This window comes from Stegodyphus dumicola, chromosome 10 (assembly GCF_044657685.1).
Source record: "Stegodyphus dumicola isolate Sdum_Otavi_A_Nest chromosome 10, ASM4465768v1".
NCBI lineage: Eukaryota > Metazoa > Arthropoda > Arachnida > Araneae > Eresidae > Stegodyphus > Stegodyphus dumicola.
In genome coordinates, this window is record NC_140777.1 from 31,030,323 (window position 1) to 31,050,008 (window position 19,686).

At 31.5% G+C, this 19,686-nt stretch overlaps 1 protein-coding gene across 1 annotated transcript in view; it reads right to left on the reverse strand.

The window, feature by feature from the left end:
- Nucleotides 1–19,686, reverse strand: part of LOC118193552 (uncharacterized) — a 141,642-nt gene that overhangs the window by 51,278 nt on the left and 70,678 nt on the right. The window contains exons 9-10 of the mRNA XM_085824845.1: nucleotides 17,755–18,023; nucleotides 11,943–12,082 (exon numbers count right to left, since the gene is read on the reverse strand). Coding sequence (XP_085680971.1) covers nucleotides 11,943–12,082; nucleotides 17,755–18,023 — 409 coding nt within the window. The remainder of the gene's footprint in view (nucleotides 1–11,942; nucleotides 12,083–17,754; nucleotides 18,024–19,686) is intronic.

Sequence of the window (19,686 nt, forward strand, 5' to 3'; positions counted from 1 at the left end):
TGTTTACTTTTCCACTTAAGAAACTTAATAAAATTTAAGATATATACATTGGATAATAAATGTATGTTTTATTTAATTATTACTCATGATCATCACCAGTTCAACACGAGGCTAATCCGGTCCTTATAAATCACAATGCAATGCTAAATAGTTAGGTTAGATTTTAGGTAAATTTAATTTGTGTGAGGTATGTTCTTAAAAAGCACCTTAACACTTGAAAACACAAATATAATTATAATAGTTGTTGTTTTCTCCATTGAAGATTGAGATTAGAATCTTCCCAATCTGGAATAAAATAAGGCTTTTTTTGCAGACATTCTGCAGCTAAACGAAAGAAAGAAATCTATTTTAATAAATTGAGGTATTTTATAATTTAGTTCGCAGCATACATAAGAAAAAAATATGTGCATTAAATTTCGTGATGGTATGTCATCATACTGCTAGAATTAATTTCAAGATTATGCCAGAGAAAATTCCTGAAATTTAGAAATATTATTTACTAATAATTAATAAATTTAGAGGGAAGAAGCATCATTAAATTATACGAATAACATAAAAATAAAGATAATTACTTAAAAATTGAATTAGAATAATCAACGATATTTTAGCGAATATAGATATATTACATGGTTAGCCTAGATGACAGATTACTATTTTTTATTTTACTGCAAAATGGCAAGGTATTTATTAAAAAGAAAAGTTTAAAAAGATTTTGCGGTAAAATTCTAGTATACGGTAAGGCTTTGGCACGATTTTGAAAACTGTCGCCAAGACCAAAATGACCCGTTTACTGCGCATCATCATGTCGCCAAATCCATACATGGAGATTATTTTAACCAAAAAACGTCTATGCAAAGAATCTCTAATTCTTTGGTCTATGTAAAGAAGAAAATTTTCCATACAAGTAAAATGCTATTACGCCGCTAGAATGCGGAGGGAAAATTTGCCAAGGGATTTGGCGACGGAACCTGGCGGCCAGAATTTCCCTCTCCGCGATGCGTACCGGAAATTGAGAAACGTGTTAAGAAGTAACGTTCTTTGACAAAAAGAAAGCTACGAAAATCCGTTTTTAAATTATTCCGAAAAATCCAAGCGTAGTTTCCCCCTCCCCCCTGAAAATTACTAACCTATGAATTAATTTACTTGCGTCAAAAAATATTTTCTTTTAACTTAGAGTTTAACTACTTGCGCTAAGACTAAACTTCACGGTTGCGGTGCCGTGCGCTACAATATAGCAAGTGTCTCATTTACGCCGCTCCGCATTTGCGAGTGCAATCCAGAGCTGTAACTCGAGAAATAAACAATCTCGTTGTTAGGCGACGTGTGCACCATGTTATTTTCATTTTTGCGATAAATGCTTATCGACGTGGTGTTCACGTCGCTCGCAGTTTGAAACAAAAACATCTCAACGTGCGTGGCACGTCTTTTTAGCGCAAGTGGTTAAAGAAATTTTAAAGGATATTCATTTAATGAACTCTTGATAACGTGACCTTCGAACTTCGACACCGGTTTCCAGCTTTGGCGGCAGATATATCACGCATGAACAGCTGTTTCCCTTTATGATGGAACGGAGCCACGTCTGTTGCAGAGAGGTTTTCCTTCTTTACAATGCATATTCTTTGATTCTAACCTCCATGGTACCGTATACTAAGATTAAACCCATTTTGTTTTATACGAGAACAGGTACTTTCTTTAGTTCATGCACTGCACATGCGATTCTCGAGAATACTGGAAACCTAAAGTTGCGGGAAACTTGCTTTGCCTTTCTAAAAGGCAATCAAATTGGAGCTGCGAAAATTGGCTCTATGCCAGCAGACACTCACGTGATAGGCAATTCGCCAAAAAAGTTATCTCTTCCGACGTCGGCGCAAAAATCGCTTTTTTTTGGCGGGATCATCGTATGAACTTCCCTGACTTTTCCAGATTTTGACAAAAATACTTAAATTCCCTGACTTTTCCCTGAATATTTTGGTCAATTTTCGAATTCCCTGACTTTTCCCGGTTTTCCAGGTAGCGTGGCAACCCTGAGTAAGAGTAAAAATGTGATGCATTCAAAATGAAAGCCTGGAACAGAAAACAAATGTTATGGTTTCCAAATGAGTTAGTTTTAATTCCGAAGCACTGTGATTGGGTAATTACTGATTCTCTAAAATTATTATTGAGTGAAGGCTTATGTAAGTTATCTGCATCATGAACTTTATGTAAGAGTCATATGATGACTATTAATTTTGAAATGATGCAATTTAGAGAGGTTTGCTATTTGCAAATGCTATTTTTGGGATAGCAAGCAGAGATATCCCAATTAAAATAGAGCTAAGATATTATGGAAAATTAGTTAGAATTTTGATTTATATTTTCTTATCTTAAATACATACTTGTAATACCATTCTAAAAATAAAATAGATCCCTAAGTAGTATGCATTATTACTAAACATGAATTAATTACCATAATTGTTAATAAGGTTGAGAATAAAATAAACTTTATACAATTTATCAAGTAGCATTAAATATTTTACACTTATAATAGTTGGTCATATTTGAAAGAAGATAACTGACATTTACATTTTACTAAAAGTTAGCTTTATGTTGATTTTTTTTATTTCTTTTTTCGTCAGATACTTGGTCAGTCTAGAGGTTTAGTAAATAAGCAGGTAGATTTAATGTCAAATTGCATAGGTTAAAATAAGAAGTAAGATCATAATCAGCATGATTCATAACAAAAGACTGAATGTTGCCAGGGCTGCTGCTTGTCTAGAGAGAGACCTGCTGATTAGAACAAACCTGAAAGGCCTGATGTAGGCAAGATTGGCAAGTGTTGAAAGTTAGGCTCTGTTTGATGCAGTTAAGTGTTGTAGCTTTGCATACAGTTCCAGGGGATTGTAAAGCTCCAATACGCCATTAAAGCACCAGAGGTGATAAGTTGTTTTGTATTATTTGCTAAGTCTCAAGTCTACTAAGTCTGTTTTGCTAAGTCTCAGTAGGTGCATAGAATATGTTTAACTTGAGTTTTTACATTTTTACATTTTATCTTGTGATCACAGTGAGTATTAATAAATGGCAATAACTCACTTTAATACGTAGAGATAATTTTTAAGGGTAAGCAGTTAATTATAAATAATTAAATTAGGTAGTTTAATAACCTTAGTCATTATGGATTTACATGACCACTATTAAATTTTATTTTTTAACAATATTTGTTAAAAAAGCCCTATTAAAATCAAAATCTAATAAAATTTCACAGTTTAAAATACATGTAATTTATAACACATTCTTAAACGATATTAAGATAATTACACAGTAAAAGCTACAAAACATTTATGTTTTCTAACAACAGCAGTCAACAAAATATTTATCTGTCATTTTAATTTGAAGTCTTCCCAGACATTTTGTGCAGTTTATATCGATTTCCTTCTCTTTAAAGCATTTTTGTCTAACAATTAGAGATTTGCCTCAATATGCAAACCAATTCTCTGGCTAGTTTCTGCGTGCTTTATCTCCTAACTTGTCAACCTCTCCACAATGGAACTATGAGGGTTTAATTGATCTCATAAAAGTTAAATAGTCCAAAACCCCCAACAGACATGAAGCATATTATCGCTATGTCTGAAATTACAGTACCAAAGAAAGGTTTAAATAAGCCCCTTATTTAAAAAGAACTTAGAACATAAAGGCATGTTCTGATGCTAACAAAATCAGTTACAGCTCATGGTGTCGTAATTAAACAAGAACAGTCAAATTCAAGCTAATAATATGGACTAATGGGTCAAAGATTATACAATTTAATTTTAATTTAATCTGGCTTGATAACTCTAACATATGAGGAAATAGAAATGGGAAATTATAGTAAAGGTTGAAATCATAAACAATTGGGTAATTTACATAATAACTGCACATATCTTTGAAGAATAATTTCCTTTATGTATTCGGTTTCTTTCTTCAACATGTTTCCTTTTTATTTTAGAATTTTTGGATTTAATGAAGGATTTCTGTTATTCTAAAAAACACTAAATGCATTTAGAATGCACAGCGGCTAATTTTATTTCTTTAGTAATATGAACATTCAGAAGCAATATGAAATATACGGTAAAAGCCGGTTACAGAGCTGATGTGGAAGAATTTCTAGAATTTAGTGACACACCGAACAACAAAATCTAGAAATGGCAAAACTTTTAGAATTTAGAGCAGGCATTGGAAGCAGAATTTAGAAGGCAACAGGCAGCAGAATTTAGGATTTAGAGAGATTGTATCAGTTGGGAAAAAATAAGATCAGAAGCATTTTTGATATTTTCCATGCTTCTGTCTGGTGAAAAGTAGAGAAAATAACGAGAAGATAAACATGTTAAGATTCTAGTATCAGAAGTAAAAACATTCAAATATTATGTTTTCATTGTTCTTCCAGATGTTCTCCAAGAATTAAGAAATTCATTGCGAACTTTCTGTAAAATACATCCATTACACGTTGATACTATGGAGACATTTTTCATTTTGCCACATATTTTTCGAATCTTCTAGAATCGTGGGTCTATAAATCTTGCCTTCGAATCCTTCTAAACTTTCCAAGCTGCAATGTCTAATATCCTAAAGAAAAATTATACCTACCATTTCTGTAACAGCAAAGAGGCAGAAATATTTTGGAAAAAAATAGGAGGAAAAAAGTATAAAATTAATTTTATAGAGAAAACTGATGCACATTCTGAGAATTTTGAATATTCTGAGACAATTACACGGGAAAAACTCGACTATGAAAAAATTAAACACACATTCTTAATTATTTACATAGCTAATTTTTTGCTAAGAGCTGTTTCGTAAATTGTGCTTTATAGCATTATACCTTGTTTATTTTTCAGATTTAAAATATTGTATAATAAGTTGCCAAAATGAAACTTTATAACATGACAGCAAAAAATAAAAATGTTTTATTTTAATGTTATTTTTTAAATATAATTTCAATATACAGTCAAAAGTCACTAATCCGGACTCGTCGGGACTTCGGCAATTCTGGATTATCGATTTTTCCGGATTATGGATCATCAGTTTAAATCTGGTAAGATGGCATGCAGAAATTACAAAATTAAAAATATGAAACCGTAATTTATGAAATAAAGAACAATTATGATCTAAAGGGATCAAAATTTACAAAAAGAAAAAGCTTAATATTTATTTGTTTACTTTATTAAACATTTCTTTCAATGTAAGTTGTTTAAGTTGCTTCATTTCATGTGACAATACTTTCTCTTTAATTCTATTAGACAGACATAATTTCTTGTTTAGTTACAAAGTTCCGCTGTTCAAGTCCTATAATTGTTGTGTCGAGAATACCGACTAATTTGTCAATCAAAATGTTTTCTTTTTCAATAACCTCTCTCTCACTTTCTTCACTATCGGAAGTGAATTATAATGACGAGGAATTTGATTTAAATCATATCAAAGATGGAGTACATCGAGATGAAATACTACATTTAGTAAAAAATTATAAGCCAAATAAAATAAAAACATCTGCCCTGAAGATAAAGATAGTGCTGACAGATCAACTTCCAATTCATTGCGCATCACGCCATTTCTACCCACCCCCCTGCTGCAAAGCAGCGTGAAATTGATAAACAGATTTCGTATTTCGAAACATACTTTCGTTTTGTAGATCCTTTATATATTAGTAAATAGATATCGGAAATTCTATTTGACATAATCGAAAGTTCAAGCTTACTTTTATAAAACTGCTCTAACAGTCTGCAAAAAATAATAATCCGGATCCAATTCGAAGATTAAGGAACAACGAATCTGCAACATTAACTGAATTAGATAATTTTAGCTTAGCTTATACCGTCCGTTATACGTCAAACGCGCAGGCATAAACGTATTATGCACTAGCGCACACGCATATTCGCAGCCGTAAAGGTCTTACGCGCAGAAAGTTTGTAGCTTTGAGGTCCGGATTATGGGTGTTCGAATTAACGACTTTTGACTATATTACCATTATTTTAATGAAATTTATCAATGTTACGATGTTTAAAAAAAAATCGTCAAAAAATTCTCAGATGTCGGAATTAAAAGTTTCTATAGAAACTAATCTTAAAATCACCAAAATGTTGAAAAGTCACCAAATTTAGAACCGTTTAAAAAAAGCAATCACATCCCCAAAAGTTTTTAAAAAGCTCTTTACTAGAAAAAATGAGTTTCGAAATGCTTATGTTTCACTTCTTGCTTAGAAACTCGAGTATCCCATCATTTATATTAGAAATAGAAACAAATCATAACTCATAAATCCATTCAAAAGATAACCATATATATGGCAGTGAATCGCCAAAAATATACCTCAAAATGGCAGTCGTAAAAACAGACAGAAATTTCAGATGATTAAAATTGAGAACCTCCTGCTGATTTTGGCCAAAATTAAGGACTAAAAATCGATTCCAAAAAATCTAAGGACTCTTAAGGACCATACAAACCCTGAAATAAACTGGAAGCTTAATATATATATATATATATATATAAACTTATGGCAAATTGGCAAAAATATTTTTAATAAGAGCTTAAAAAACATTTCCTGTGCGTAATGCTTCTAAGATATAATTTGTAAAATAGATCAAGTTAAAATTAAAACAAAACAAGCAAAAGAAAACAGAAACAGAATAAATCTGCTTGAAAAAAATATACTGCTATAGGAAGGTTTTACCTCCTGTTGATGACGTAAGAGTCTGAAGATAATAATACAGCTTTCCCCGATCTATAGTCATTTATACTGCTATATTTTAATTTATATTATACGGCAAATAATTTTTTACTCATTTTAGTTGTCATTGTTCATTTTTTTTTTTTTTTTTTAATTTCAAGTAAAAAAAAAAAATCATTTTACTCGATTTATAATTTGCATTACCATTAATTTGCTCAATTAATATTTTATTGTTTTTCTTTTAACTTTTTAGTTTTAATTTTAATGTAATCTATATATTCATGCATATAAAGATAGATATATAATACAATTATTGGACAAACACACACCTAGTAACTTGCACGTGTTCAATCAGACTGGAAAACCACTTCATGAAATTAAAATTCTTTGACAATGATGTGATAGCTGAAGCCTTTAAATGCACTCTTAAATTCAATTTAGCCTGAAAACCGAAAAGCCTGAGGAATATAACCAGTAGCATGTGTAGATTTTTTTAATGCCAGTCCAGTACAAGACTGCTTTGGTTACACTGATATTAATATATGTGAGAAATAAAAAACTGCATCAACTTTTCTTCCCTCATTTTGAACTCCTCAGAGGGACTTTGTTTGCCTCCCACCTAATGTTTGAATCTGCATTGTGCAGCCACTGGCGAACAGCTGAAAAAATGACTACATAATTATCTTCAATGGCACCATGGTTTAACATTATGTAATCCTCACTGAGCTGTATATTATACTTGTGATTCTTTTTACATTATGTTTAAAAGAAAATGTTTTAATAAGATAAATTTAATAAATATTTTAATAATTTTTACTCATTTTGTCAAGTGTTTATTAGTCCAAAGGGGATTTGTCCCTGAAGGACTATAGCTTTTGCTTTGCAATTTTGTGTCAAATCACTCTGAATGTATGTTTCACTTTTCAAACTGTTGCCACCAAATAATGTCGCCTTGTATTATATTTTAAGAAATTAAATAATGAAAAATCTGCATAAATGTATGTACATTTCTCGCATTGTGATAAAACAATGGTATCTAGAACCATCAAATTTTGAATGACGTAATGCTACTGCAAATATGGGCATCTGGAAGACCAAATTTAAAATTTGTTTTATAATCGATTTCATATTTTGTAAAACTTTAATGAATTTTTGATTAACAAACTCGAGGATTTAAAAATGAAATGGCAACACTGTAAAGAAAAAACATTTTTATCTCCAGCGCACAAGACTTTGTGTTAGAAATTCTTAAGCTATGCTCTTTTTAAATTATTTTGCAATATTGCTGTTGAACTGAATTTCATGGTTTAAGTGCGAAGAACATGATATTTAATAAATAAAGGTAACACACAAAATGTTAAAAAAATGCCCCTTTTGGAAGTAATTTAAAATCTGAAACCTTTTTTTTTGGGGGGGTAAGGAAATGTACATTCCTGTCATAAATTGGCAGTCCAATTAAGGAGCCAAAAATCCTCAATCACCAAAACAAAAAGTGATGATGGCAGACAGTCCATAGATACACTAAAGATAAGTAAACTTTAAAGTTTGATGATTTCTAGTTACGTAAATTTGGAACTAAAGCAAAAGTCAAAAATTCTGGTCGCCCTGACTTAATTTTATTTTCACTGATCAATTTTGTATCTAAGGGGATTCACAAGTATTTTGGTTTCTCTTCATTATGCATTTGCCTTCAATGCATAATTTTGGACTCCTCAGATCTCTATACTTCTATTTGTTGAAAAGACACAGACAATAGCATTGATGTTTAGTTTTAAGCTCTGCGTCTACCTTACGATCCCATTTAGGGATTTCAGCACCATTTCAAATTTACAAATATCAAAAACTCTTAATTATTAATTTAAATACAAATTTTAAGTATTTACTTTCCATAATTAAAAGAGTCTCCCAAATAATATAGTAGTTAGACTGCGATACCAAAGGGCCCGGGTTCGAACTCCAGAGAAGGCATGGATGTAAAATTGTCTGTCCCTTCATAGAAAATAGCGGTGGCCGTCTATTAGGTGCCTTCATAATAAAATGGATACCACTTCTGGGCTTGGTAGTGGCCAATGCCATTATAGGTAAGTGCCCGCCATTGTGGGGGGAAAATGATTTAAAGAATTAACTTAAACATACAAAGGACATGAAATCATATCATATCCAAATTATTGTGCATTTTCGGAAGAAAAATTAATTCCTCTTGAAAAATCAACCTCTTCCAAGCAATCAGTTATAATTTATTTTCTTTTATATGTATGTACTGTTTTACCTTATTCTTATGTAATTTCTTTTCTCTTTTAAAATGTATGATCTTAATGCATACCATTATAAATTTTTAATTTCTTTTCTCTTTCTTTCTCTCTGAAGTTAATAATATAATCAATCATCTGAACAATACCTAATTTCAATTTGCAACTGTTTTACATTTCCTTTTCTAGGAGATAATCATAAATAGAAAATTTATAATGTGATATATAAATATGTATATATAATACATTTCATTTCAACCAAATAACAAATCTTGCTCTATCAACATTTCACTCCTCTCCATTTTAAGAGATTACGCCTCATACTTTATCTGCATGTGTTTCTTTCTAAATAGAATTTGTTGCATTAATTGATTTACTTCAACAGCATTGTTTTTTGTGATTACTGAACAAAATCTTCAACAAATTGACCTTTAATTTGTACACACATTATATATCTTATTGAATAAAACCATAATTTAACTGTCACTTTTAAAAATTTGAAGAAATATCATTGTCCCACCTTATTTATCTACTTTGCACTCATTTCAATCTTAATGCTTGACATAATTTAAGATTACTGGTGCCCCTAAATGTAAACAATTTTAGTGACTCATTAGTCAAAGATAACATGTCTATTCTAATTTCAAATAAAGATTTATAGCTTCTGAATTGAAGAATTATTTATATTTCAAAAGATATACATAGCATTTTTCTAGATATACACATCATTTTTTATATTGGTATAATCACCTCTGAAAGAATGGATTTTTAACCTTCACACAACAATTCAAAAAAAAAAAAAAAAAAAAAAGAACACATTCACCATCTGTTATTAAAAAGAATTTATATTAATTTAAAAAAGTAAAATATCTGTAAACAGCTCACACAGATTATACAAACATTAAAAAAAAAATCAGATCTTAAATATACAAGCAATAGAAACACAAAATTTATACATGTTGTTATAATAGTTAAAAAAGTCTCTGAAGATATGGTAAATTTTAACAAATGAATTAATGATTTATCAAAGCATATGTAACTAATACTCTTTAAATTCAAATATGCTCCACAATAGATTGCAAAAGAGTCCCGATATTCTGATTCAGCTAGGTTTTGAATCTGCAATATTTGTCATTTGCAATATGTACACTTTTGCATTACCAGGTGAAATTGATGATTTTAATGTCTGAAAAATGGGGTGAGAAGAAATGGCTTTCTATTTTGTTGCTAGTCACAGTTTACTTTAAACTTTAATTTGTATAAAATCGATGCACCAAGAAGGAATCATCTAACTGCTTTGAAATTTCGTATGCATAAATGTTTTGACCAAATATGCAAATAATTAAAATTTGGTGTCTAATGAATGAATAGTGCAATCTCCAGCACATCCAGGAGATATATATAAAGTGCTATTCTGGAATTGTTGTTAAAAATTTCTTTTGCATTGCGATTTAGGATACCTTTCAATGACTGAAAAAATGCCTCGCTGCAGGATTTGAGCTCATTACGAGCAACCTTGAGGTTTTGAAAGAGGTCATATTATTGGATTGAAAAAGGCAAGTTGGGCAAATCGGAGAATCACTTGTCTTAGTCGAAGTGATGCGGCAATTAGAGGATGCTGGGAAAAATGGGTGGACAATGCCACATTTCAGCGTTATGCTGGTAGCGGTTGACCTACGCCACAACACATTAAGGGGACAGAGTAATTGTCAGATCAGCTGTCACAGCACTTGATTCATCGCTATCAACCATCAGATGTGCAACGAACATCTGCCATGACCATTCACAGATGGCTGATAGAGTGAAATCTATGCTCGTACCAACTACTGTGCCACCTGCCACTTACACCTACACACTGCCAAGCCAGATTACAATGGTACTTGTCTTCATCAGGTTGAAATGATGCTGACTGGTTATACATAGTTTTTGGCAAAGAATCTGGCTTCCAACTGCGTTGTGACGATCATCGAAGACATGTCTGGAGATGTCCAGAGCAGCATGCCAATCCTGCTTTCACTATTGCATGCCACACAGGCCCTCAACCGGGAGTTATGGTCTGGGGTGCCATTTTCCTTAGTCAGACTCGTTGGTCGTCATAGAGGCACACTTACAGCAGAGCGGTATGTCGACGACATTCGAGACACGTTTTGCTACTGTTCCTTTTGCAATACCCTGGCCTATTTTTCAGCAAAATAATGCCAGACCACATACTCTAAGTGTTGCTATGAACTGTCTTACAATTTGTCAAACACTACAAACTTTTTTTTTTTGGTATGCTTTCCATATGTGCGTTAATGCGTGTTTAAGCATCCGCATGTGCACTGGGAGGATGTGTCTCCAGATACGTTAAAAAATGCTTGGCATAATTTATGGCCAGCTGCCATATTTCATTGTGACGATGATGAAGACGGTAGCCGCGAATTTGAAGGTTTTCGAACATCGCAAACTAAAGGTGAAATTTTCCAGTTATTGGATTTTGTAAAGAAATGTGGAGAAGCGGTAATAAATAAAGATGATATAAAAGAAGTGTTTCAATGTGACGAGAATGCCCCAATCATTAATCGGCGAAATCTGTAGTATGGTTCTAGATCCAGAAAATACCGCTTTCGATAGGTGGAACTTTGTAACTGAACAACAAATTATGTCTGTTTATGGAATTAAAGAGAAAGTTTTAGCACAAAAAAATGAAGCAACTTAAACAACTTACATTGAAAGAAATGTTTGATAAAGTAAACAAATAAATATTAAGCTTTTTTTTGTAAATTTTGATACCCTTTAGATCATAATTGCTCTTTATTTCATAAATTACGGTTTCATATTTTTAATTGTATATTTTCTGCATGTCATCTTACCAGATTTAAATTGATGATCTATAATGCAGAAAAACCCCTAATCTGGAATCGCCTAAGTCCCGACAAGTCTGGATTACGGACTTTGTACTATATAAGACATCAGATAAATATATCCATATGTAAACACTTTACTCCCAAACTCTTGTATGATTTATTAAAAGGACTTCTTACCTTCTTTAGATTTTACTTCAGGAAAAATTCTGGTCAATATACTGCTATCAAATTCAGCTACACCACTTACAGCTAAAGCACTGTTGATGAGCACATCTTCAGTTCCTTCTGTATCCCACAGCAGTACTTGAAGAGGTTCACTAAAGAATATTGGGGGGGGAGAGTAAAAAAAGAAAAAGGGTAAAAAATAATTATAAAAGAATTAATTACTATTAAAGTTAAGCTTTGCAAAAATTACTATAACTTCCAAAAGATGACAGTCAGTAATTGCCCTATTAAACTATACCAATAGAACAGGATTATTTTTCACTTTTTATTTATTTATTTTTTAAATTTAATATTAGAATCTAATTCAGTACATATGTTAATCAGCTAATCATACAAATATATTGATGAAATACTGTCAAAAACGGATTAAGCATACCATGCCAAATGGCCAAAATAGTACCATCTCCTCTTCCAAAACTACTGCATAAAACACATAGGATTTGATAAATGAAATTTTCAATAGCCTTAAAATCATGTTTTATAATCCATTTTACTAATATATAAATCCGGTAAGGGTGAGCCATCTATTTGAGTCACTTCATCTTTCCCCAAATGACTTCTCTTCCCATTTCCAGAAGATTTAGCTATTCAAGAAATGTTGATTTTTGTTGCAACATTTCTTGAATAGCCAAATAGAAACTTCAGGCTACAGCTCATCAATTGTAAATCAAGAAAAACGTGAAGGGTCGGATGGAACAAATATAATAGGACCAACCACGCTATAGCTGCACTAGTGCAGAATTATATTCATTTATGATGATGTTAACAGATTCATAACTACCTCTTACATATGGAATTTTGATTTTACATAAAATTAAATTTATTATAATTTACACCATTACTCCTTCACAAAGTTTTCAGACTTTAATTCTTGCTCTCAAATTTTTCGACATTTAATATTTTACTGATTAAAGCCACAGCCATCAAACTTGAAACAAGAAAAATCAGAAAGATTTTGCACTGCTTAGTGCAGCATTTTAAAAAGAGGACTCTAAAACCGACAAACACAATTCTGAAAGAAAAAGGTAACTGTTAAAGAGTAAAAATTTTACATTAGTTTTATAATGTTTATAACAGTTAATTTAACATTTTTTACAAACCACTCTATAATGCATAGTTCAAATGGATTAAAAATTATAACACAATTTTTATTATATTTATTAAATTAATATTTAAAACAATAAATTAAATATGGGATTATTTTTTGATTAATTTCACTTGTAGTGATGAAACCTCAAGTAAGAAGTAAAGCCACTACAAATCTTAATAATGAATAAAAAACAATTTAGATGGAATGGAAGTTAATCAGAAAAATGATTCTGAAAATCATTTTGAAAGTTTCATATTTTCAGAATTTAAATTTTGTTAAATGATGACAATACCATTACGACAACTATTTTTAAGAATTTGGGATGAAAAATTTTTATATCATTTCCTTTTGATAATTAATTCCACAGGATTGTCTGCTCCATTCTCATAAACAAGACACACATGAGATGTACTTGACTTCATCACCAACATATTCTTTATTGCTTTAAGTATCTTTTGTAGAGGATATCTACATGAAATCAATTTTTTTAATATTCCATATTCTAACAAAATATTTGCAGCTGCCATCTTGTTTTTGTTCTACTATTATGGAATCAGCAAAAAAGTGGTTCCTAAGAGGAAAAATAAAAAGATTTAAAGTCCTTTTGGACCAGTGAGCTGGGAAATCTTAAAAAAAAAAAATTTATAAAGGCTCATCGCCTGGTGGAGAAACTAGACATCACCCATATTCGAGATTGGAAAAAAAAAAAAAAGCATAACAATATGAAAAATTAATGTGGCAAAGTGTAACTACTTTAATAATTTTATTAAAAGTATTGATTTTAGAAAAGATGGAAAGAAAGTACATTCTTTTTTAAACAAATTAAAAAAACTCTGCCCCTAAAGTGGTAAAGCAGCCCATGATGATCTTTAACCACTTGCGCTAAAAAGACGTGTCACGCATGGCGAGATGCTTTTATCTCAAACCGTGCGCAAAAATGAAAATAATGTGGTGCACACGTCGCCTAACAACGAGATTGTTTATTTCTCGAGTTACAGCTCTGGACTGCACTCACAGACACGGAGCGGCGTAAATGAGACACTTTACCACTTGTTATATTGTAGGGCACGGCACCGCAACCGTGAAGTTTAGTCGTAGTGCAAGTGGTTAATACGAGTGTCTTTAATCACAAAGATATTGTTAATTCCTTCATAATTTCAAAGATTGGAAACTGATTTAAAAAAGAACCAATGCATATTAGACGAAGTGTAAAGTCTCTCATACAAAAAAAGAATCCAACACATTTGGTCTTTTACTCCAATTTTACCATGGCGGAACTCAGTGAGGCTATTTGTCTGTTAAAGTAGGGCAAAAGCCCAGAAACGGATAGCATCCATGCTGACCTTTTCAAGAATATGAAACCTAGTGTTTATTTGGCCATTTGGAACCTTCTGCCAGCTCCCTCTAATTGGCTGAAAGCTACTGTTATTCCTATATTAAAGAAGAATAAACCTAGTGATCAAATTAACAGTTACAGACCTACTACTTGACCTGTATCTTAGCTAATATCATGGAGTGCATGATTACATGAAGACCGTGTTAGTTTTTGGAGTATAATAATTTATTACCTGTATAACTGTACAGCTCAGCAAGTTATCTATTTTAGCCAAGATGTAAAGAACTCCCTACATAAACTTAAGTCCACCCAGACAGTTTTTGTAGACTTTAAATCTGCCTATGACAGAGTCTGTTGCTTAAAGCTGATTGAAAAACTACATTCCTTTGGCATAGAGGGCAAAATGTTGACCTGGATCAAAAATTTTAACAACCAAAAATTTATTAAAGTTTATTATGGCCAGAGCATATCCCTTTTTAGACAGACAATAAACTAGTCTCCCTCAGGGTACTGTCATGAGCCCTTTATTATTTAAAAATTATATAATTTAAAAATTACATAATTTGCCTGATATTATGATGTCTGACCCTGCAGTTAAGACTACACTGTTCGCTGACAATCCAGTCTTCTGCAGCTGTGCTACAAAGAATCGACAGCAAAGCCTGAATGTTAATCTCAATGATGCCTTTGGAAGACTGGATCTTTAGTGCAGGAATAACACGATTTTAAACTTAGATAAAACTAATTACCAGTTTTTTACCTTGAATACACAGCACGTTTTACCCCCACCTTCTTTATAATGGAGAAGTAACCTCTATTAGTAATAACATTACCTATTTTGGATGTAAACTTGATTCACATCTGAATCGGAATGAACATATTTCTTATATAAAGGGAAAAACTGAAAGGTGACTTCCAATTTTGAAATCCATGGGGGCGTAACAGAGAAACTTTAATAAATGCATACAAAATGTACATTCACCATTATTTTATTACTGTAATGAAGTTTTAGTAACTGCTTCCATGAGCACAGTCGACATTTTGGCAAGATAACAAAACCAATCTCTTCACCTAATAACAGGTGCAGTTAAATCCACCCATATAGCAGCTATGGAAGCTTTAACTAATATTTTTCTTGTCACGCATAACATTCGTAAAATCTCTCCATCCATTAATGATGATGACATCCTTTCTACTTCTAAAAAATAAAGATAAGAAAGCACAAATAAATCCTTTTAGGGCAAGCTGTCTGCAAGACACTGATACAATGCATTTGGAAAAACTGCAGCTGCTACTGCATATCTTAGGGGAGGGAAGAAAACAACATTAGAATTTCGGCCATTTTGGGGTGATTATGGTCATTTCAATGAAAGACCGTCTGGGCCGATATGGTCTTCAAAGAGTTAAACATTCGACAGAATAATTTCCATCGGGCTGTTATTTTGTCAGACAGCAAAGCCACTTTTTGCAGGATATCTCCAACCATAAATTATGCACTCACAAACGAATTTGCGAATGAAGGAAGATTCTAAACACTCTGGCTGACTCAACTGTCTTGCCATGGATTTCTGCTCATCGTAGCATTAAGGGAAATGAAAGAGCCGATTTCCAGACAAAGAAAGGAATGACTATTATACAAACCACTAATAATTATATGACTTTCAGTTTTGCAAAACTCCTAATTAAATTAGAATTTAAGAGGAGGTTTCCCTGCTACCTATCGAATGAAGCTAAGGGAAAGGCCTGGAAGTGCCTCACTAGTTCAAAACCAGTTATTCTAGATTTTCCTAGTCATGTGGCCATGGTGTTATTTCATCTTTTGATTGGACACGATTCTCTGAATGCCCATCTTTTTAAAATTCCCCTTAAGGACTCTTCTGTCTGTATTCTTTGTAACTCTGGACAGTCCATGGATAAAGAGCATATTGACAAATGCACTGCACTATTATCTTTTAATTCTATTGTTAAGTATTGGGAAGCAAGATCAAGACTAATGGCCAAATGTCGGCCATTTGTATAAATAAAATAATAGTCCATATTCTCAAATAATTATTTACAAATAATATGAAACTGTTCAAATTATATTTATCATATTTAGTTTAAAAATACAAGAATGAAATTTTATTATTATTTTTGCATTAAAACACAATTTTTACTAGATTATCTTATAATTATTATTAGATATTTTACTTTTTTCTATACATAAATGATTTATTATTCACAAATCTTTTAAAGTAATCTTATAGCATTTTCATTAAAATTAACTAAAATTAATATAAAATTCTGTCAAATTTAATAATACAAAAAATTATTGTGATTAATTTGAAAAAAAAATAAATTCAATTAATACATTGTAAAAATTCATTCATATAATAAAGCATGTTATCAAATATTACTGTTTTGTGATATATTGGAACATTTTTGATACAATGAAAAAGTGTGATCTTTTTCATGAATTTCATTTTGTACTAAAAAATTTCATTTCTGAAAGCAAAAATTGAAAATAAGAAAACCCAATTAAAAAAAAGTCTGTATATGCATTCAGGAAATCTGAACTTACATGAGGATGTGCAAGGAATAAATAAGTCTTAAAAGTAATATTTAAAGTAATTACAAATTAAAGTAAACTAGAAGTTTGAAACCTGATCTAAATTAAGGGTCATGACTTACAACTGCTGAAGAAGTGAAGAAATAATGAATCACAGTTCATTATTATAATAATAGAAATGGAGCACTCCATTTTCAAAGGTGAGGTGAAATATATCCCGCATGGTTAAAAACGAACACGTCTATTTGAAAACGGTGATCATAACATTAAAAGGTGGTCAGGCAAATTAAATTCAGAGATTTTGAGATTTACTAAGAAACATGATAAATTTGGAAGTCTTCCAGTTTTGTAGTAAAAAAGTACAAAGTTTTTACTTCCACTAAAAAAGCTTTATTTGAAGCTTACTTTGGGTTTTAGGAATTCATTCAGGACTATTCTGCAGTATTTGGACATTGCACTTTTTATTTTTAGGCAATTATATTTTAATTATGCAAGTTTAATCTTTCAATGATGTGTAACATTAAATTATTTTGAATTTTAGTATTTTATTATACATAATATCATTCACATATTGCAAGAATCTAGTTAAATCAAGAATCCAAATTACTGCTATATTTTAAAATCTACATCTTAATACAGAGAATCAGTTAATCAGAACAAGAACCCCCTTCACCAAAAGATATACATTTAATCATATATTAATGGGCGATTAAAGTTTTTGGGTATGAAATTCAGAATCTAAATATTAATACTCAAACTAGCAAAATTTTCATCAAAAAACCACATTAACCTTTCTAAATTGAAGACTTCCTCACAGATCTGGGCTGTAAGACATCTTTCATAACTTGTTAATTTTTTAAATTCACTCACAGCAGCCTCATTCCAAGAGCCAGCTGACTGTATGTCTTTAGTATTAGGAGGGGTAACTCCTGCTAATGAACATTTGATAGCAAAAGATGGGTGTTTGGCAAATTCAGGTTTCAAAGGACGTAAGCTCTGACATTTCATGATTGCCTTATTCCCATAATCTACATATTGGATGAGTGCAATGCCATCAGTCTGCAAATAAAAAATATCCCAAATTACAAACAGATAATTTAATATTTAATGACAAAAGGCATTACACAAAAAAAGCAAACCTGAAAAAAATAAATGAATAATATAGAATACAAAGATAAGTTAAAACTAAATAATTAACACAGAAATATTTTTCCTTTAAAAATAATTACTTTTATATGAAGAAGAATACTACACATCAATAAACTTTAAAAAAATCTGTATTTATATATATGTTATATACCAGGATTGGCCAAACTTCATGTCAGTAAGAGCCGCACGTTTGAATTCAGGAATGTTCGAGAGCTGCATCTAGATTTTCTAAAACCACAAGTTCATATTTACATCATTATACAAGTAGTGGAGAAAGGAATCCCTGATAACTTTGTAAAAAGAGTCTAAACTAATTAATTACTTCCTTTTGGACACTGAATAGTTTTAGTTTACCATATTTCATACATATATTTTATATGCATGAGCCGCACAAATTGCCTGCGAGCTGCACTTTGGCCACCCCTGTCACATACCAAATAACTTATGTGATCCATATGCTATTAAACTTTTAAAAAATTTGTATTTCAGTTTACAAGAAGGCCATGAAAAATATCAACCCCTAGTGGCTTATCCACTGAACCAACTGAAATGAAATTTCAGATATTATTACTTCAAGGTATGCACACAAGATTTAGATAATTTAAAAAAGATATCTCACAGTTACAGTTACGATGAAGAAATTTTCGAATGGCAACACCCACTTTTTCCTTGAGCAATCTGATCAGTCCATCTTCGCAGACGATAATGCACTGAATGTGGAAGGTTGTTGACAAAAACATAACATCACAGGAGGTATCTGTATAACTTCCCATTTTATGGTATCTTTCAATTTTGACAAATACAGTACAAAGTCCATAATCCGGATTCGTCGGGACTTCAGCGATTCCGGATTATAAATCATCAATTTAAATCTGGTAAGATGGCATGCAGAAATTATACAATTAAAAATATGAAACCATAATTTATGAAATAAAGAGCAATTATGATCTAAAGGGTATCAAAATTTACAAAAAAAAAGCTTAATATTTATTTGTTTACTTTATTAAATATTTCTTTCAATTTAAGTTGTTTAAGTTGCTTCGTTTTTTGCGCTAATACTTTCTCTTTAATTCTCTCTACTATAAACAGACATAATTTCTTGTTCGGTTACAAAGTTCCACTATTCAAATTCTGTAAATCCTGTGTCGAGAATACCGAATAACTGGTCAATCGCAATTTTTTTGTTTTCCAATAACCTCTCTGTCCCGTTCTTCACCATCAGAAGCGCGCATCTGTAAACGCTTTACTGGCTTTACGCGCATGCGTAAGTTTGCGGCTTTGAGGTCTGGATTATAGATCATTCCGGATAACGGACGTCCGGATTACAGACTTTGTACTGTACCATGAATTGAATGTGTGTATCTTAAATTTCAAATAACCCCAAAACTGCATGTGTTACATCACTTGCCAAACACATGTGGCGACGTGTGGAGGAGCACCATCTTGCATCCATACAATGTGATTAATGATATTTCGATGCTGCAATTCTGAAATTATGTAATTCTTCAACATTGTTGTATACTGAGTACATGTGATGGACCACATTTTCATACCAGTAGAAGTGATGTCTTCG